This window comes from Macrobrachium nipponense, chromosome 39, assembly GCF_015104395.2.
Source record: "Macrobrachium nipponense isolate FS-2020 chromosome 39, ASM1510439v2, whole genome shotgun sequence".
In the NCBI taxonomy this organism is placed as follows: domain Eukaryota; kingdom Metazoa; phylum Arthropoda; class Malacostraca; order Decapoda; family Palaemonidae; genus Macrobrachium; species Macrobrachium nipponense.
In genome coordinates, this window is record NC_061099.1 from 9,091,629 (window position 1) to 9,114,128 (window position 22,500).

General features: G+C 32.9%; 1 protein-coding gene across 1 annotated transcript in view; it reads right to left on the reverse strand.

The window, feature by feature from the left end:
* The window catches only part of LOC135209945 (uncharacterized), a 251,746-nt gene that overhangs the window by 137,333 nt on the left and 91,913 nt on the right, over window positions 1-22,500 (reverse strand). The window contains exons 4-5 of the mRNA XM_064242676.1: window positions 6,550-6,759; window positions 3,711-3,855 (exon numbers count right to left, since the gene is read on the reverse strand). Of these exons, the coding sequence (XP_064098746.1) occupies window positions 3,711-3,855; window positions 6,550-6,759 (355 nt within the window). The remainder of the gene's footprint in view (window positions 1-3,710; window positions 3,856-6,549; window positions 6,760-22,500) is intronic.

A 22,500-nucleotide genomic window follows, 5' to 3' on the forward strand; every position in this document is an offset into this window, starting at 1 on the left:
ATGTTTAGCCGTACGGGAACTGAAGTAAATGATTAGGAAGAGAGAGAGAGAGAGAGAGAGAGAGAGAGAGAGAGAGAGAGAATCAAATTCATAACCTCATTCCTAATTTGCAGTAGTTATTCACATAGAATTTCAACAACTAGAAACGTATATGAAAATACTTCAGTCTCTCTCTCTCTCTCTCTTCTCTCTCTCTCTCTCTATGTATATATATATATATATATATATATATATATATATATATATATATATATATATATATGTGTGTGTGTGTGTGTGTGTGTGTGTGTGTATAAAATCATGCTGGAAAGAGAGACAGAGAGAGACAGAGAGAGACAGAGAGAGAGACACACACACAGAGAGAGAGAGAGAGCACGACTTTGCCTAAAATCTGTCGTCTTCGTGTTTCGTACACCCAACCAGTTATTTTTTCAAGGAGAGAGAGAGAAAAAACAACTAAACAAAATAGTTCAGGATCGAAGAGAAATGTAGGGCATAAATGTCACTCTTCCCCGCCAATCTTCCTTTGGAAAAAGGAATAAAAAACGAAAAAGAAAAACGGAGAACGAGTTGATCCAGTAAAGGTTACGTTTCTCACTCTCTACTTTTCATGCATAAAAAATGTGGTTCGTCTATAACGTCCGGTTTCGAGTGAGGATGAGAGGAAGGTGAATGACCAGGAGTTAATCCTCGTCCGAAGTCTTTAAATAGTCATGAATACAGAATATGGGAGAGAATTCTAAACCTTTGCTTAGAGGGAAATACATAAGGAAGGCAGAGGTAGACGAAAACCGAAGGATTCCAACACAATGAATTTTTCTGATAAATGGCCAGAGAGAGAGAGAGAGAGAGAGAGAGAGAGAGAGAGAGAGAGAGAGAGAGAGAATTAGCATGGATACAGATTTCAAGATATTCTGTAATAACTTCAGGAAACATTGCAAAGAATAATTAGTTACAATTTCAAGGGTGACTGGAAAGTTTGACTTTAACCGTGGAGATACAATTCTCACATGAGAGAGAGAGAGAGAGAGAGAGAGAGAGAGAGAGAGAGAGAGAGAGAGAGAGAAATATTTCAAGCCAAACGTTTTTATTATTATTATTATTCAGAAGGTGAAACCCATTCACATGGAACAAGCTTCCAAAGAATATTAAGGTGTTCATTAGGAAAAAGCAAGACGAGGTAAAGGGAAATACAGAGAGAGAGAGAGAGAGAGAGAGAGAGAGAGAGAGAGAGAGAGACCTATGACTCTACACAAATGCAAATATATCCGATCCATTGTGAAGTAACGCCTGTCACTTCAGGAAAAGTTGCTAGGTACTTCATCAACGTTGGGCCAAATTCAAAAGCATGGGCGCTAAGTAATCCAATTGGGATTCCACAGCAAAAGCAGCAATTATTTTTGAGCGAGACAAACTTCGTTTTACCCGTAACCTGTCTGATAAACGTCGCGAATTTGAATCCAGGTAAAAACAAGTCACAGAAAAAAAGTCACAGATAAAAATGTCACAATAATTTTTTTTTTTATAGATAGTGACCCCTTAGGGTTCTAACCCGGTATGTGTCTATCTTTGCGGATTTTCTAGTACAAACCCGTTGGGGATTTCTGTATAAACATAAACAAAAGGCTGTAAGTATCATGGGGATAATGATCCCCAAGAAATATTGCGAATTTTCCCCCTCTAACACTATTACCGGCCGCCATAAATTGATGCGACTTTTTTCCCTAGCCAAAATTTTGACTTTTTTCCTATCCAAAATTGGGACTTTTTTCCTAGCCGAAATTGTGACCAAAATTGTGACTTTTTTCCTAGCCAAAATTGTGACATTTTTTTCTGTGACCACTATTACCGGCCACAGTAAATTAAAGTGACTTTTTTTTTTTTGCCTGTGACTTTTTTCCCTAGCCAAAATTGTGACATCTTTTCCTGTGACTGTATTTCCCTGGCCAAATTTGTGACATTTTTCCTGTGACTTTTTTCCCTGGCCAAAATTGACACTTTTCCTGTGACTTTATTTTCCTAACCAATATTGTGACTTTTTTTCCTGTGACTACTATTACCGGCCACCATAAATTAATGTGACTTTTTTTTTTACCTATGACTTTTTTCCTAACCAAAATAGTGACTTTTTTTCTGTGACTATTTCCATATCCAAAATTGTGACACTTTTTCTGTGACTTTTTCCCTAGCCAAAATTGTGAGTTTTATTTCCCTGTGACTTTATTTCCCTAGCCAATATTGTGACATTTTTCCTGTGACTTTTTTCCCAGGCCAAAATTGAGTTTTTTCCTGTGACTTTATTTCCCTGGCCAAAATTGTGAAGTTTTTTCCTGTGAATTTTTTCCCTAGCCAATACTGCGATATTTTTTCCTGTGACTTTATTTCCCTAGCCAATATTGTGACTTTTTCCCTGTGACTTTACTGCGGGCCAGGGCGAATTCACCCCAGTTTATTGACCATAAGTGTGAGAATAAGTGTCGTGTCATGATACGACAGGAGGGGAAGAATTACTGTTACAAGAACCATGAAATATTTACCACTTTTATGTAAGGGGGATGTTGTTCCATTAAGCTTTCAATGTCAGAGATTATTCACTTCAGGAGAAAAGGGTTATTTAAATGAGTCATCTTGGATTATGAAAAATAATTAAACTCGTTCTCTAACGCACTATTTTTTACAATTTAAAACGATATTAGTACTTAAACGTTTTTCTCAGCTAACCAATAGTTCTACAAAATATGATGTAGATATCCTGTTAAACAATCTTACTATAATGGGCGTAATGTCTGTCCGTCTGTCTGTCATGCAATCACGGCCAAACGGCTGGTCCGATGGGCATAAAACTCGGCAGGGTTATAGTGGGGACCCCTAAGATGGTTTATAATGGGGTTTCATCCTACCTCTTCCCCCCTCCCTCCGAAGGGGTCTGGGTGAGAAGGGATTCCCTGAAACGAAGCTGGTTATGCCCGTAGACTTAGTTGCTTTACGAATTTTCATTATTAATTTCTATATACTTATGTTTGCTAGTAGTTTTTAATAATGATAGTGTTGAAGAGCTTAAGACTATACTCAAACAGAATCTAATAGATGGAACTAATTTTTTTATGAAAATGCAGCTAAAAATCGGGTAGTCCTCAGAGCGAATGACTATTTCAGATACTGGAAACCATCCTTTTTTATTGATTTATAATGATATTATGCATAATAATTGAGGATGGGTCTGCCAATCCCCTAATTTCGTCTTTGTCTACTGTCAAACTTTATATATATATATATATATATATATATATATATATATATATATATATATATATATATATATATATTATATATATATATATATATATATATATATATATATATATATATATATATATATATATATATATATATATATACATGTATGCAACACCTTTCTCAAGTGGTCACAATGTCACCACTAAATAAAATCCCATGATTTAGGATAAATATGAATTGCTCCCTCTAACGGAATTTCACAAAAGTTGTCAAGATCGCATGACAAAAGAGCCTCATCTGACAAGAAACTGGGTAAACAATCGAGGCTTTACAGAGCTTTATAAAGAAATAAACGAAACGAATGGAATAAGTATCTGATCCATCCTAAATCAGCATCACATGGCCGACTCATCTACGCGTCTACCATATCCGTGATTCCCTTCATTCTGTGTGAGATACAACGAGCGACCTACCTGTCTTGTGCGATACAGGTGATCCCATTGAAGGGGCAGACGTTGGCGAACTCGACGTAGGCCTTCAGACAGGAGCCCTTGTCTTTGCAACTCTGGTATGCATCGTTGCAGTTCGGCATCAACGGATGGGTGTACTCCGGGTAATCTGTCAAGTACACACAAAGGACCTCAGTCTTCCTGTGAATAATTATTAGACAATTTTCAAATTGAAAAGTCGCCCTGATTCTACTTTAAAATTAACATTGTCAAAAGGAATCTTTAAAATTTTACTTGATATTTAAACTTTTTTTATTACCTTACATTAAGATTATAAGCATACTTTTCAGAGAACTAATAAAATTTTTAATCTTATAAATTTGAGACAATATGAATAGCTTATTGGTAAACCAAGTATCACTCTAAGATTCAATCAAATTCTGATATATGAGATCATCCTTTTATCAATTTATTACACAATTATCATAGAGAAAAAAACCTGCTAGTTGGTGCTAAAAACTAACTAAAAACTTGAGTGATAGAAAGCTGGCAAACATTGAAACAAAATTATTAGATTTAAGAAATAAAATAGGTATTTGGCCACTTATAGAGTGAAATCATGGATTGCCAGAACTTTCGCTTCAACTTCGAGGCAGTTTGCTTGCAAATGGCTTAAGGTAAAAGCGAAAGATCTTGTACTCCGCTGTTTTACTTTCATCGTGGCTAAATACTCTGTTTGTATTATATACCACGTTTTTGTTACCGTGATAAATGTTTATATACATATACATATATGTATTTGTTTATATATATACATTTATGTGTGTGTTTCATATAAACATATGTATAAATACATACATAATGTAATAATATATATTATATATATATGTATATGTATATATATCTATATACATAACGTTATATATACATATATATATATATATATATATATATAGATATATATATATATATATATATATATATATATATATATATATATATATATATATATACGTATATATATATATATATATATATATATATATATATATATATATATATATATATATATTTATATATTATATATATATATATATGTATATATATATATATATATATATATATATATATATATATATATATATATATACTTGCATATACACACACATATATGTATGCATATACATATAGTACATACATACATACATACATATGTGGAGGTGAAGTTTCATTGAGCAATATGAATGTCTCACCAACATATGCACATAAAACTCAACAGATTGAAAAAAAAAAAACTACTAACGAACTACTACTTATTTCCACTTATCCTTCTTGGTCTGCAGGTGCTGCTACTAACTCCCACTACTGCCTACTACTAGTAGCTCGTGCTTCTACTACTACCCCTACTCAAAAAGCTTATTTGCTACTGAAGCTGACACGTGTGTATCGTCCTCGTGATGTAATCCAGGAATATCAAGTTAAAACGAAAATTTGTTCCTTGGAAATGACTCCATCTTTCGTCACTGCTTAGCAATCTTCAGTAAAATATTAATTACCTAAGATATTGTTCATAAAATGCCGCTTTTGTCAAAGAATATAAAATATAAATAACTTTTTAAATGTTTCTAAAAACATAATTTTTTGGAATTTTTTTTTATATTTAAAAATGTTTACGTTACATCAATTTAATCATTTTTCTTGATGTGGCACATAAGCTTATGAATTAGCAGTTGCTAGTTTGAACAACAACAACAACAACAACAATAATAATAATAATAATAATAATAATAATAATAATAATAATAATAAATATATTAATAATAATAATAATCTATAATAATATAATAATAAGAATAATTTTGTATAGAATTTTCTCTATTCTTCTTATTACTGACTTTTCTTCTGTTCTCAAGTTGGCTATTAAAACGCCAAATGGGGATTCATGTAAAAGACGTGGTATTTGTCAAATTGAATATATTGTACAAAATGTAGCACAATGTTTTGCATTTTGTATAATACATTCAGTTTGACAAATACCACGTTTTTTACATAAATCCCCTATTTGGCGTTTTAATAGCCAACTTGAATACAGAAGAAAAGTCAGTAATAAGAAGAATAGAGAAAATTCTATACAAAATATACGCAGCTGAAATAGCCATTATTTTCAATAAAACCTGTACTAATGAAGGTCTTTTTTCCAGCATTTTTTAAAGCTAATGCTGTAACATTAATAAGGTAAGAACAATTTATTGGATTTTAAACCCAATGAAACTTAATCGAACTTACATTCTTCACTAATTTACCTGAATATTTTCAGTTATTCGAATGTATATGTATTTTTTTTCATGCGAATAAAAGTCGCGAGGGCAAAGAGAAAAATATATTATTTAGTGAATGTGGCAAATGTATAAAAAAAAAAAAAACTCCGCTTTAGGTGGAGTTATGAAAAACAATTCTTTGTGCAAAACTATGAAACTAATCGCTGTGCTTTCAAAAAATTCCAAAGCGTATATAGAGTACTTCCAATGATTAAGAACTTTGAAAAACATTAAGGAAAAATACAGGAATTAAACAAGAAACTAGACGCTGTGCTTTCAAAAAAATTCCAAAGCGTAAACACAGTACTTTCAAATATTAAGAAAATTGGAGAGATCAAGTGAGAACAAAAAATACAGGAATTGAATAGTAAAATCTGTGATAATAACGAGCAAAAAAAATAAGTAAAGAAATGAATAAATAGATAAATAAAAACCATCATAATGATAACGATCTAAGAACGATTAAGGATCGTGGTCGCCAGCATGACATCACCAACCACGATCTTTGTTTGGACTTGACGTGACGTGAGTTCCACCAGACCCACCTCTGCCATACAGGGACGCAAATGGCGCTAGCCTAGGATTACCGTCAGATTCGACGAGGCCGCACGGGTGGCTGAAGATCGTCTCGCGGAAGCTGTGGCAAGCGAAGTCCATGTGCGGCTCGTTACACTTGCAAGAGGTCAGGTAGTCGAAGTCTCGCAGCGTCCTCAGCAGCATCTGGCACTTGCTCGGCGTCGTGGATGAACAGGCCACTGCCGGGGGAAGGAGAGAAAAGGTCCGGGTTACTTGCCAGTAAACAAACACTTAGAAAATGGAGTTTACCAGTAAATAAAGACAATGAAAACGAGGTTCCCTGTAAAAAGGCACATAGAAAATGGAGTTTACCAGTAAATAAATACAATGAAAACGAGATTTCTTATAAAAAGACACAGAGAAAATGGGGTTTACTAGTAAATAAAGACACATAGAAAATAGGGTTTACTAGTAAATAAAGACAAAGAAAATTGGGTTTACCAGTAAATAAAGACAATGAAAACGAGATTCCTTATAAAAAGACAAAGAGAAAATGGGGTTTACTAGTAAATAAAGACACATAGAAAATAGGGTTTACTAGTAAATAAAGACAAAGAAAATTGGGTTTACTAGTAAATAAAGACAATGAAAACGAGGTTCCCTGTAAAAAGACACATAGAAAATGGGGTTTACTAATAAATAAAGACATAAAAAATAGGGTTTACTAGTAAATAAAGAAATGGAAACGAGGTTCCCTATAAAAAGACACATAGAAAATGGAGTTTACTAGTGAATAAAGGAATAAAGACACATAGAAAATAAAGTTTTATAGGAAATAAAAACAAAGAAAATGGAGTTTACCAGTAAATAAAGACAATGAAAACGAGATTCCCTATTAAAAGATACATAGAAAATGGGGTTTAATAGTAAATAAAGACAATGAAAACGAGGTCCCCTATAAAAAGGACACATAGAAAATGGGGTTTACTAGTAAATAACGACAATGAAAACGAGGTTCCCTATAAAAGACATATAGAAAATGGAGTTTACTAGTAAATAAAGACACATAGGAAATAGGGTTTACTAGTAAATAAAGACAAAGAAAATGGGGTTTACTAGTAAACGGATACAGAGAAAATGTCCGGTTTACTAGTAAGTGAAGGCAAAGAATATGGGGTTTGCTAGCAAACAGATACATAGAAAATGGGGTCTGCTAGTAAATAAAGACAATGAAAAAGAGGTTTCCTGGTAAAGAGATACATAGAAAATGGGGTTTACTAGCAAATAAAGACAAAGATAATGGGGTTTGCTAGTAAACAGACACAGAAAATAGGGTTTAATATAAGTAGACATACAAAATATGGGTTTACTATTAATAAAGACACATAGCAAATGGGGTTTAATAATAAATAGTCATAAAAAAATATGGGTTAACTATAAATAGAGACACAGAAAATTTAAGACAGACTTTAAATAAAAATAAAACCTACTGAGGCTAGAGGGTTGTAATTGGGTATGTTTGATGATTGGAGGGTGGATGATCAACAGACCAATTTGCAGCCCTCTATCCTCTGTAGTTTTTAAGATGTGAGGGCGGCCAGTAAAACTGCTGACGGGCAGACAAATAGACATCTCAATAATTTTCTTTTAGAGAAAAATAAAGAATCTGTAAATCTCCATCAGCAAAATAATAGATAAATAAATAAATAAATAAATAAAATAAAGTAAAAAATAAATAAATTAATTAATGAATAACATAGAATCAAACTCTAAGCCCAGTAAAAATATTTACAGCATAATGAAATAAAGAAACAAAGGGAATGGTATCATTGGCGATGATTTAAAATTGCATAATTAATTTGACTGAATAAAAAAACATCTGAAAAGGTCATAACTGTTACGAGTAAAATAGTGTGATTGTTTGAAACGCAATAAAATGTAATTGCATTTCAATTCGTAAACCGTTAGAGAATAATATTAATATTTCATAAAGAAATTCAACGAGACCGGTGAGGTATGACGATTTTTTCTGAGAATGAATCAGAGTAAACATTAAATAAATTAGACAGCTAAATGAGAGGAGACCATAGGGAATGGATGACAGTAAAAGACAAGTTACATATTGTTAACAAGCATATGACATAGAACAGTGGCTGTGGTACATGTAAAGGAATTAAGATTATAGCAATGTTAAATACCAGAAGGTTTATTTAGATGTATGGGAAAATATTGTACGTAGAATGAGAGAGAGAGAGAGAGAGAGAGAGAGAGAGAGAGAGAGAGAGAGAGAGAGAGAGAGAGAGACGTGTTTGTGTACAGTCTGCAAAAGCTTTCTTTCTATACAGCTACCGAATACATACATTACATACATACATACATACATACATCCATACATACATACATACATATATATATATATATATATATATATATATATATATATATATATATATATATATATATATATATATATATCTATATATATATATACTATATATATATAATATATATATATTTATATATATATAGATATAATATATATATATATATATATGTTATATATATATATATATAGAGATATATATATATATATATATATATATATATAATATCTATATATATATCTATATATATATATATATATATCTATATATATATCTATAATATATATATATATATATATATAAATATATATATATATAAATTGTATGTATGTATAATATCTATATATATATATATAAAGAACCCCCAGTTTATGACTGTCACTATCCATGTATATATGCGAGTGTCTATTAACCCAAGCCTGGTTCCTCATGTGCGCACTTATGCATACCAATAAATATGAATAAACATAAACCTAAAATAAACCTAACAGAAAAAAAAAACATGAACACGTACAATGCAGCAGACGTGAACTCATCCGTGGTTCGTGCATACGTGCATATTGCATCTTTGATAAGCATCTTTAATAATTCACAACGATTATAAACAGCTACAGTTGCTCCGTGCTCTCCCTGGAAATTTGGGCATAACGTACATTTTTTTATGTGAGTGTTTGTGCTACTTTTTTTTTTTTTTTTTTAATTCAACCGACCCACTTCAAATCATTATCTTTTCACACACCATATTTTGCTCTTGAAGGTCAAGATGCTTAGCACAACTTAGAGACTTGAGAAATAAATAAATAAATAAATAAATAAATAAATAAATAAATAAATAATAAATAACTAAATAAATAAATAAATAAATAAATAAATAAATATTCTCCATTCCCATCACGCTTGTTTCTGATTTGAAAAAAAAAAAAAAGATATATCGCTCAAGCTAGTTTCTGGTGTAAAAGAATTAATAAAAAATATCCCTCACGCTACTTTCTGGTTTAAAAAAAAAATAATAATAAATGGGATAAAAATATCCCTCACGGTAGTAGCTGGTTTGATAAAAAAAATTGAAATAAGAATATCCCACACCCTACTTTCTGGTTTAAAAAAAAAATGGCTATAAAGAAATATTCCTCACGCTACTTTCTGATTATCAAAAGTAAATAAGTGAATAAATAAATTGAAATAAGAAAAATATCCCACTCGCTAATACCTGGTTTGAAAAAAAATGAAGTAAAAAATATCCCTGACACTACTTTCTGTTTTGAAAAGAAAAAAAATAGATAAACAAATAGATAGACAAATAAAAAATATCCCTCACGCTACTTTCTGGTTTACAAAAGAATAGCAGCTTAGAAGGAAAATCTCACAAAGTAGCGGTACTAATTCACAACTCACATCACTTCAAACGTAAACACAAAAACAATATGGACAATACAAACTCGTTCTCCCTCAGTATACTTAGGGGCACAAATCAGCGGCGAATCAAAGAAATGAACGATTCTTTTCAAATGGCGAAAAAGAGAAGAAAAAGAAGGAGAAGAGAAAAAAATTCCCCCGTGTATTATGCTCACTGAAGCCGTAGGCGTTAAATTACAGTTGGGGATTAAGAGACGGTTAGGACATATAAACGGATTCCGGAGGATTGTCGAACGCTGTTTCCCCCCTTCCCCCATCCCAACCCCCTCCCCCAATCCCCAATCCCACTCCAAACCTACCCCCTCTGATTTTCATTATCTTCCAGCCCTTTGCCCTCACTCTTTACTTCTGTGAACGTTTCGACACCTGATGCGTCAATTTTCAATGCGTAATACAAAGAAGAGATAGTCGACGACAGTCTATTATTTCGTACGGGCTACACTCTTCAATATGCCTAAGTACATTAGTCTAATCGGTCTACACCTGGCTAACAGCTCAGGGGTAGGCCTAGCTATGAGCTTACGTGGGGCAGATCAAACGTAGGCCTAGCTATGAGCTTACGTGCAACAGATACTTTTATGGATTCAATGAGCGTTCTTTGCTGCGCGCGCGTACACACACACACACACACACACACACACACACAATCTCCTCAGCTCTTATTTTGTAGTTTTCAATCAAATATTTTAAAAATATCTCAATCACTTTAACCAGCTCCAAGCTATCAGTGATATGGCAAAGATGATGAATAACAGCGCCCCAAACTTTCACAACAATTACGGTTATATGTAGCAGATTGCATCTGACGCTAATAATTAGCACTACAGCAAGATCTCTCAGAAGCGTCTAAGATGCTCTTACTCCTGTATAATCTCTTTCCTTTTTCTTTTACCTGTTATGAATTGTTATTTGCTTTGCATGGAATCTTTGTGACTTAAACCTTGTAGTGTTAACAACACCTTTTATAAGGGGGAAGTGTCATAGTCCGACTGCATCTTTTTTCCAATACTTTCTCCTTGATAGCCAACAATTCTTTCAGTGTTTTTATGCAAATTTAGGCTCTTCTCCCTACCTTACTAAGGGCTTCGCATCCTTTAAAAAAACACTGTTTGGCTTCTTGTTTTCTTCTAACTTACTACAATGTAACTTACAGAATATCCGTACGACCTCTCTGCTTTTGTTTCAGTACAAGAATTTCTCATTAAACTGCTGATGCCCTCCTTTGGTTAATCAAAGTATTTGCACTTTAATGGACTTACAGAGATCAATTTAATCAATCATTCATATTTCACCTCTTCATGAATCGATTTAATTCGATCTACCTAAAAATTATGTAACTGAAATGTGAGTTGAAATGTCCGTAGACTTTATCCACCTAAACTTTTTCAGATTTCTTTTATGACTTTATTTCAATTCAACTCCAATTAATAGCTGAACTGCGACATCTGAGCGCAAAAATTTCAGACCATTACTAATTTTCATCTTCCAGATATCTTATATGATTTAATTTCTACTTAGTTTCACTAATTATGTAACAAACGCCTTCCGAGCGCCAGCCATTTTTGCTATAAAGTTGGAATCAGTATAATTTGAATATCATGTTGATCAGGGAGTTCAGTAAATTGTACCCTACCCTCGATCTATTTCGGGTGAAATTCAGCCCAAGCGATCTAAATATCATTACGGCGAGGCAAAACATCCACAGAGAGAGAGAGAGAGAGAGAGAGAGAGAGAGAGAGAGAGAGAGAGAGAGAGGAGAGAGAGCGAGATAAATAAGTGTTTATGATCAAACTGAGCAATTTTATGAATCGTATTGCAAGAAAATTTTTTGCTACAGAGAGAGAGAGAGAGAGAGAGAGAGAGAGAGAGAGAGAGAGAGAGAGAGAGAGAGAGAGAAATAATTGTTTATGATCAGACCAGACAATTTGATGAATCAAATTGAAAGAAGAAGTTTTGCTACAGAAAATAAATTATGAGTTAGAAAAACTGGGACAGTTATAACGAGAGAGAGAGAGAGAGAGAGAGAGAGAGAGAGAGAGAGAGAGAGAAGTATTTATGATTAAGCAAAGGTTTTACGAACTCAGTGTCAATAAGACTCTTAAAAATGAAAGCAAAATTCTGGTAAGTCAGAAAAATTGGGACCATCATAACCCAAGGTAAATAAAAGAGGTCGAACTCATTTCTCCGGTGAAAAAAAGGAAAAATAAATAAAATAAAATAATTGGATCCCTCCTTAATGGAATAATAACAAACAGATAAATAAAAACCAAACGATCCCTCCCTCCGTGACAGTGACAAACTGATTCTCGGGGCGTCAATAGTGATGAAGGTGATGGTGATCTTTTTACTTATGAAAGGGAGAATGATGATGATCATGATAAGAGTGATGACAATGGGACTAAAGCTTCCCTGGAATTAATTTTAAAAATCATATGGAAAACGATGGTGATGGATAATAGTGATAATTGTGATGTATATAGGGGTCAGTAAGATAATGAAGGGGATTGTGGTGATGATGGTGATGACAATGGGAATAATGCTTCCCTTGGAACTTATAAACGCATGAGGAATGATGGTGATGCATAATAGTGATTGTGGTGTCGATGGTGATGTTTACATAGAGAGAAAAAATTGATGTGATAATGTGCCATGAAAATGATACAGCTAAAGCAATGACGATTATGATGGTGACCAAGAAAACAAGGCGCGATCCGACCTACAGCTTACTCGGACCGCGTGCTAAGATAGAACCCCGTTTCACAGACGAAAACTAAAATAAATATGGTATATTTATTTTATCTATTTTTTTACATTTTCATTCCAATAAATAAATCATGAATATCCTCTCTTGAAATTCCTGTAATTCTAACTTAACGCGAAACGCCTTCAAACAGGAACAAGAACAAGAACACCAACAAAGTAGTTTGTAGGCTTACTTCCAGAGTAAGTGAATTAATGACAAGTCGAACTCGTTTAAATGAAAAAAAAAAACTTGTAGAAAGAATTTAACTTTTTCAAGAAAAGAAGGGGGAGAGAGAGAGAGAGAGAGAGAGTGTGTGTGTGTGTGTTAGGAATTTATGTTTACTGAGTGTTCGTGTTCTTTTTTGTTGCTATTGGTTGTTGGGTAATCATAGAATCTATTCGTCCTTTTCTCCCTTTTGGATAAAACTGTTACTCAGTGATAATTTATGTTAATTGTGAATTAGTATTAATGGTTGTTTGAACTTGTTTTTCGTTTTGACGGCAAATCCTTTCAAGTGTAAACTACCTAACTACTCTTTCGGAACTATCTGCTGGTGGTCTTGTTCTTTCGCAGTATTACGAAGTATTGAAGGAACCATCGCCGGCGGAGAAAAGGCAGTTGGAATGAAGCAGTTGGAAGAAGACCTTCTTACTTGGCGCAAGTCTTTTGGAATAAAAATTAATGTTAGTTCGTCAAGACCCTATAATGGAGGGGTAATACATCCTCGATTATCTCCGCCATCCTGCACAAGATGAGACCAGCCATATGTGCTTTAACATCAACGACACGATCGTCACCAAATTTCAGAGGAATGGTATTGATAAGGTACGTCATTGCGAAAATTATGCTGGTTTTCTAAAAGTGATTCCCTGTCAATTTATTTATCTTGGATAAATATTCCCTTGCTCGATTCCCAACAAATAAGCCCTGTGGATGCTGCTTCTTTCAGTACTCATAATTTGTCACTTCTGTAACTTGGGGTTATCTCATAAAGTTGTTAGCATTTTTTAGTCACCTTTGCGTTAGATTATTGGCCAAATGTTATCTTTAAGTCGAAGTTTCCAGGTCGTTAGGCCTGTTGTGGTTAGCGATAGTCACATTTAGTACTGTCGACGGCAAATAAATAATCTTTTTACTTCATTGGCTCAAAATCTAAATTCTAAGCCTTGCTGACTATTATTAAGTTTATTGCTTGAGTTACTAGGTGATCTAAAAAATTTGTCCTTTACATTTAGAATAAAATTTCATTTATATCCTCAGGGTTTCTTGAATAACGGTGGGGGATAAAGAAGGAAGACAGCATACCTGTAGTTACTTCTGACACAGGTAATTCCTTCTTTCAACAACAAACCAATCAGCAACCAGCTCACAAGTTGTCAAAATTTATATTTTATATGGAAGTATAAACTTTCATTAAAGCGAGCTGTTTTTTTTAAATGTCTTGTTTTATTCCTTCCATCGTACTTTTTTTTTTTTTTTTTGAAGAGAGAGAGAGAGAGAGAGAGAGAGAGAGAGAGAGAGAGAGAGAGAGAGAGAGAGAGATTTTAGCACACAATGTATGTATCCCAAAAATATTTACCGTACCTGTCAATTTTTTTAAGCCTTTTCTTACACTTTTATCCCAGCGCACTATTTAAACCCACTCTCCTAATATATATATCAGCCAAGCCCACTTTATTCACCGCAACCTTTCTTCCACTCAGCCACGACGTCTTTGAACAGAGGAGAAAGAAAGAAAGAGAGAGAGAGAGAGAGAGAGAGAGAGAGAGAGAGAGAGAGAGAAGAAAGGTTCCGCATTGTGCCATAATTACTTGCTTCGAACGTCTGTCTTATTCAAAGGCCGCGAGGCCAGCAGCCCGCGTAACATTAATTAGCGAATCGGCCAAGAGCAAACCGCCTCTGGGACCCATTTTTGCGAAAAGAAAGGAAGGTGAGGTCTTTCTTTTCCCTTACCGCGATCGTAAGGGAGAGGAGGTGGATGGGAACAGGAAAAGGGTCTTGGTTGATTTGAATGCAGAATTAAACTTATTCAATGAATGCGGTTGATCTGTACGTTATATATATATATATATATATATATATATATATATATATATACTATATATATATATATATATATATATATATATATATATACTAGTACCACAAGTATGTACATTTTTATTTTGCAATAAAAAAAATGCAAATTTAGAATCTAAGGTTACATACGCAAATAACCAACAGAAAACCACACGAACTGAATTGAAAGTTCTTACTGCAAACAAACTACAGAAAGCATATATACACAAACTAACGTGAAAGTCAAATTCATGGAGGTTCTGTTCCCACTGCTTCCTGGCCACGCCACAAGCAAACAAACGCTACTAACTTCAAAGCAAGAAGGACACAAAGGAGGTGTTTAGCTGTTGTGGGAAAACAACAATAAACAAAGCAAACACAAAGCTTCGCTCACAGCAGATAAGAGAGTGAAGAAGTCTAGTAGTCTGTGTCTTACCAAGTCTGCGAAACCGAGAAAAATGGATGTTGATGAAGTTTTTATTTATTTATTTATTTATGTATATGTTAAAAAAAGTTTTTTACCTACTTACGTAAGTTTTTAAATCTTATCTATTCATGTAAGTCTTTTAAGTCTTATTCATTTACTTATTCATTCATTTACGTCTTTTAAGGCTTGTATTTATTTACGTAAGTCTTTAAAGTCTTTTATATATTTAATTAAGTCTTTATTTATGTACGTAAGTCCTTTAAGTCTTTTATTTACCTACGTGAGTCTTCTAAGTCTCTTACCAATCTACTGTAAGTCATTTGAGCTCGTATTTATTTACGTGGGTCTTTTAAGTCTTTTACCTCTCTACGTATGTCTTTTGAGTCTCTTATATATTTACGTATGTCTTTAAGTCTTTTACCTATCTACTATATGTCTTTTGAGTCCGTATCTATTTAGGAAAGTCTTTTAAGTCTTTAACCTATCTACTATAAGTCTTCTGAGTCCGCATTTACTACGTAATTATTTTAAGTCTTTTACCTATCAACTACAAGTCTTTTGAGTCCGTATTTATTTACGCAAGTCTTTTAAGTCTTTTACCTATCTACTACAGGTCTTCTGAGCCCGCATTTATTTACGTAATTCTTTTAAGTCTTTTACCTATCAACTACAAGTCTTTTGAGTCCGTATTTATTTACGTAAGTCTTTTAAGTCTTTTTACCTATCTACTACAAGTCTTTTGAGTCCGTATTTATTTAAGCAAGTCTTTTAAGTCTTTTACCTATCTACTATAAGTCTTTTGCGTCCGTATCTATTTACGCAAGTCTTTTAAGTCTTTTACCTATCTACATTAGTATTTTGAGTCTCTTATATATTTACATAAGTCTTTTACCTATCTACTACAAGTCTTTTGAGTCCGTGTTTATTTACGTAAGTCTTTTAAGTCTTTTACCTATCTACTACAAGTCTTATGAGTCCGTATATATTTACGTAACTCTTTTAAGTCTTTTACCTATCTACGTAAGAGTTTTGAGTCTCGTATATATTTACACAAGTCTTTTAAGTCTTTTCAGTCTTTTACCTATCTACGTAGGTATTTTGAATCCGTATTTTTTACGTAACTCTTTTAAGTATTTTACCTCTCTACGTATGTCTTTTGAGTTCGTATCTATTTAGGTAAGTCTTTTAAGTCTTTTACCTCTACTTATGCCTTTTGAGTCTTGTATTTATTTACGTAAGTATTTTAAGTCTTTTTGCCTATCTACGTAAGTCTTTTGAGTTCGTATCTATTTAAGTAAGTCTTTTAAGTCTTTTACCTATCTACTATAAGTCTTTTGAGTCTCGTATATATTTACGTAAGTCTTTTACCTATCTACGTAAGCGTCTTTAGTCTCGTAAATATCTACGTAAGTATGTTATCTGTTTACGGTAAACTTTTAAACAAACAAACAAACACACAAACAAAAGCAAAAGGTTATATATTACGAGAAGATATGAAGCGCAGAACTACTTCTGCTGCCTACCAAACAAGAGTCCAGCGGAGAGACGTGTAAACAAAAGTTCTGTGACATGCACTCGTTACAAAGGCGGAAGCAGGTCTGATGCACACGCTTGGGTCTTAGGTACAGTTGCTTTCTCTCTCTCTCTCTCTCTCTCTCTCTCTCTCTCTCTCTCTCTCTCTCTCTCTCTCTCTCCGTGAGGACATCGTCTGGCTTTCTCTCAAGACGCTCTCACGAAAGGGAACTAATTTCGTCAAATTATAACACAAGACATAAAATGTAACAAAAGTAATTTGATCTCTCTCTCTCTCTCTCTCTCTCTCTCTCTCTCTCTCTCTCTCTCCATATATGTATATGAGGAAAAAAAATCTCTTCTCTAACGAAAGGGAAAATTCATCACGTTACAACGTTAACACTGGAATTATACGTAACAAAAAATAATCTAATTCTCTCTCTCTCTCTCTCTCTCTCTCTCTCTCTCTCTCTCTCTCTCTCTCTCTCTCTCTCTCTCTCCTGTTTTGGATACACATCTCTATATGTTGTTGAAGATTTAAAAATTGGAAATAAAACGAAGCACAATAATTTAGAGGAAAAAATATCAGATTTGAAACCTTTGAAAAGTGGAAATGAAACGTAACAGAAATAATATAGAAAAATGACAATAAAAAAGTGAATTTTGCACACAAATTCTTTCGCTTATGGTTAAACACACTATTATTATACAGTGTATAATATATCTATCTTTCGGTTGTCTCTGTATATAATGCTGAATGAGCCGCGGCCAATGAAACTTTAACCACGGCCCGGTGGTGGCCTGTCCCATACAGTGGCCAAAAGCACGATCATGACTAACTTTAACCTTAAATAAAATAATAACTAATGAGGCTAGAGGGCTGCAATCTGGTATGTTTGATGTGTGGAGGGTGGATGATCAACATACCAATTTGCAGCCCTATAGCACATGTAGATTTTAAGAACTGAGGACGGGCAGAATAACGTGGAGACAAAAAAAAGTGTGGACAGAAAAAAGTGTGGACAGAAAAAAGTGTGGACAGAAAAGTGTGGACAGAAAAGTGTGGACAGAAAAGTGCGGACAGAATAAAAAGAGCGGACAGTAAAAAGTGCGGACTGACATACAAAGCCGGCACAAGTTTTTTGTTATTTTACAGAAAAATTAAAATGGCGTAAGTTAACTTTTGTATGAATTTAAAATATCCCCGTCAAATGCATTAGAAACGTATTCAAACACATGAGCTCAAACCTGCAGTTCTTTTTTTTGTTATGTGTCGACTGTAATTAATTAAGTCGGAAATAACATATTAATTACATTACCGACAAAGGGAGTCCTTTTGAGGGAACGTCCACTTTTGGAAACTAAAAAATTAGGCCTACGCTCGACCCTCTAATTCCCTTTAATGACGAAGAGCCTTGATGTATAGCAAACCTTGGTGGTCATTATTTGGTACTTTTCACTACTCTCATTATTTCCCCCCGGCAACAACAAAAGCAGCAACAACAAAAAAACAAAATCATCAACAACAACATTAGCAGCAACAACAACAAAGTAAACTTCATCAGGAATAAGAGCAAAGTAAAAACGATAACGTTTGGAACAGAAAGAAAGTTACAACAACATTTCGAAAACAAAAACCAAAGTTGCAACATCATAAAGCAACAACAAAGTTAAAAACAACATAAGAACAAAACACTAAGTTAAAGTTAAAAACAAACATTAGGATCAACTACAAAGTTACAGCAACCATTAGAAACAACATCAAAGTTAGAACAATCATTAGAAAAAACAACAAAGTTACAATAACATCAGAACCAACAACCAAGTTACAACATCATTAGGAGCAACGACAAAGTTGGAACTGATCTTGCTTCCTAAAACATCTGAATAAAATGAAAAGGTAACTCAAGTCTGTTTATTTTTGTTTTTCCTTCGGGAATGTCTGAATGAAAAGTCAATTCGATCTTTATTATTATTATTATTATTATTATTATTATTATTATTATTATTATTATTATTATTATTATTATTATTATTATTATTATACATATAATATATATATATAGATAAGATATATATATATATATATCATATATATATATATATATATATATTATATTATATATATATATATATACATATATATATATATATATATATATATATATATATATATATATATATATATATATCTTAAATTTTAGTCCGGTCTCTTTGTTAATCTTCGTTGTCTGATATGATTTCTGTTTGTTGAATATCGTCCGAAATTTGAGAACATTGAAATATATTATTATTATTATTATTATTGGAGAAACAAATCACAGTTATGTATATATACATAATTTAAAGCATATTTCATTACAGAGAGCTTTCGGGAACCTATTATTATTAATAATAATAATAATAATAATAGTTAATTATTATATTATATTATTATTATTATTATTATATAATAATAATAATAATAATAATAATAATAATAATAATAATAATAATAATAATAATATATTATTATTATTATTATTATTATTATTATTATTATTATTATTATTATTATTATTATTATTATTATTATTATTATTATTATTCAGAACATGAACCCTATCATATTGAGAAGCACTAAAGGGACCACCGACTTGAAATTCAAACGTCCAAAGAATATGGCATTCACTGGAAGAAAGCAACAGAAGGTAATAGGAAATACAGAAAGGAAAGGTCCGTAATTAGAAAAGAAAATATAAATCAGAAGGTTAATAAATAAACAGATTAACTGATAACAAGTGGATGACAGTCGCCCTTAAATTAATGGAATAAGATGGAAATTTTCTTCTCAACTGCGGTATGAAAGACAGATAAATAAACAAGACATAATGGCGACTGCAGTTATTCAGCTAAAAAAATCAACAAAACTAAATAGTAAATAGAAATCTAGTTAATTTTAACAATTAAAATACATGAATAACTATTGGAAAACATCTAACTGTTACCCTACTACCGATTAAAAGGTCATCTTGCCTTTTTTGTTTAAGTCTAATAAAAGTACGTGAAGGCACTAGATCATTGGACCTTACCTTAGACCTTACAGACCTTACATCTTGTTCGGGTTGCCCCAGGTCCCTCAGTGTGAGGCACCTCTAATGTCTACCAGAGAGTTGCTAGTACATCTTCCGGTATATTTTTGCATCTTCCAATCTTGGATGGTCTGGGATGCAGTTTAGATATTTGTCGAGCTTATTCTTAAACACATCTACGCTCACTCCTGATATATTCCTCAGATGAGCTGGCAACGCATTGAATAGACGCTGCATTATCGATGCTGGTGCGTAGTGGATAATGTCCTGTGTGCTTTCCTTATTTTTCCTGGTATAGTTTTGGGCACTATTAATCTACCTCTGCTTGCTCTTTCTGATATTTTTAGTTCCATGATATTTTCTGCTATTCCTTCTATCTGTTTCCATGCCTGAATTATCATGTAGCGTTCTCTTCTCCTTTCTAGACTATATAATTTAAGAATTGTAGTCTTCCCAGTAGTCTAGGTCCTTAACTTCTTCTATTCTAGCTGTAAAGGACCTTTGTACACTCTCTATTTGTGCAATATCCTTTTGATAGTGTGGGTACCATATCATATTGCAATATTCAAGTGGACTACGAACATATGTTTTAGCAAATCATGTGTTCAGCTTTTCCTTGGGTTTTGAAGTCCAATTGTTTTTGTTCCAGCTTTTTCCTTCGTTTTGAAGTGCCGTAACAACATTGCCCATTTTTGGACTTTACATTTTGCCAACAGAGTTGCTATTTGATCATTGCATAACATGTTCCTATTCATCATCACACCAAGGTCTTTAACTGCTTCCTTATTTGTGATGGTCTCATTATTAGGTCCCTTATATGCATATAGCTTTCTTTCTCTGTCTCCATAATTTTTATTGATTCAAATTTATCAGAGTTAAATCCCATCCTATTTACCTCTGCCCAATCATATACTTTGTTAAGGTCTCTTTGTAGAGCGTTCCTATCTTCATCACAAGTAATTTCTCTACTTATTCTTGTGTCATCTGCGAAACTACTCACTACCGAATCCTTCACATTATTGTCTATGTCTTCAATCATAATAACAAACAGTATTGCAGCTAACTAACACCGTACCTTGCGGCACACCGAATATTACCTTGACTTCATCCGATTTCTCGTCGTTTGCAATAACTATCTGTTTTCTGTGTGTAAAAATTCTTTTAACCATCTTCCTACCTTAATCCCCACGATATTGTGTTTTCTAATTTTCTTCGCTAATATATTATGGTCTACTTTATCAAAAGCTTTTGCAAAGTCTAAATAAACCACATCTGTTTTCATTTCCGCTTTTCATATTTTTGAATATGTTCTCACGGTGGACTAACAGTTGGGTTTGTGTATTTTTTTCCGGGTACGAAACCATGTTGTCCTTTATTAACAAATTATTTTTTATTAAATGTTTCATAATATTTTTCTTCATTACCCTTTCATACACTTTCATAATATGTGATGTTAGACTCACCAGGCCTATAATACTTGCCTCTAGTCTTGATCCACTTTTGAAAGTAGGGGTAATATTATGCTAATTTGTGCTCATCATAAATCTTGCCTGTATCTACACTTTGTCTTAATAATATTGCAAGTGGCTTTGCGATAGAATGAACTACTTCCTTTAACAAAATAGCAGGAATTCCATCAGGCCCTGCAGCAGCTCCATTTTTAATTTCATTAATAGCCTGCACAATATCAGCTTCATTAATATCTATGTCAGCTCAATATTCACTATTTCATCCCTTACTTCTATATCATTATCTTCATTATCTATTCTAGGGGTGAATTCTCTCTTATATCGTTCTGCCAGTATGTTTGCAAATTTCCTTTTTTTTTCATTCGTTAATCTCCCTTCAATTCTCAGAGGGCCTATTTCTATTCTTCTTTTATTCATCTTCTTCGCTTATGAGTATAATAGCTTGGGGTTTTGCTTGATATTTAATAGGGTTTTTTCTTCCAAGTCCCGTTTTTCATTTTCTTTTGATTGTATAATCTTTTGTTCCCTGCATTTTCTATCTTACTTTTTAGTTTCTATAACTTTCCATGCATTTTTTTCTTTTGCAAGACCTTTTTTCCACTTTCTGATTTTCTGGAACAAGATCCTTCTGTCTCTTGTATGCATGAATGATGTTTACTTTTCTCTTCGGTATATATTTTTTCCACTATTTTCTCCAATATTTTATATAATATCTCCGTATTTACCCTTATGTCATCACTTACGAAAATGTTATCCCAATCTTTGTTTAATTCTTCATTAATTTCTGACCATTTTATATTTTTACTGTAGAAGTTGTATTTTCCATATCCTTCCCACTTTTTTCATTTCTTGCTTATCTCTATTTTCACTTGCTTTGGAATGAACTGTTAATTCTATGAC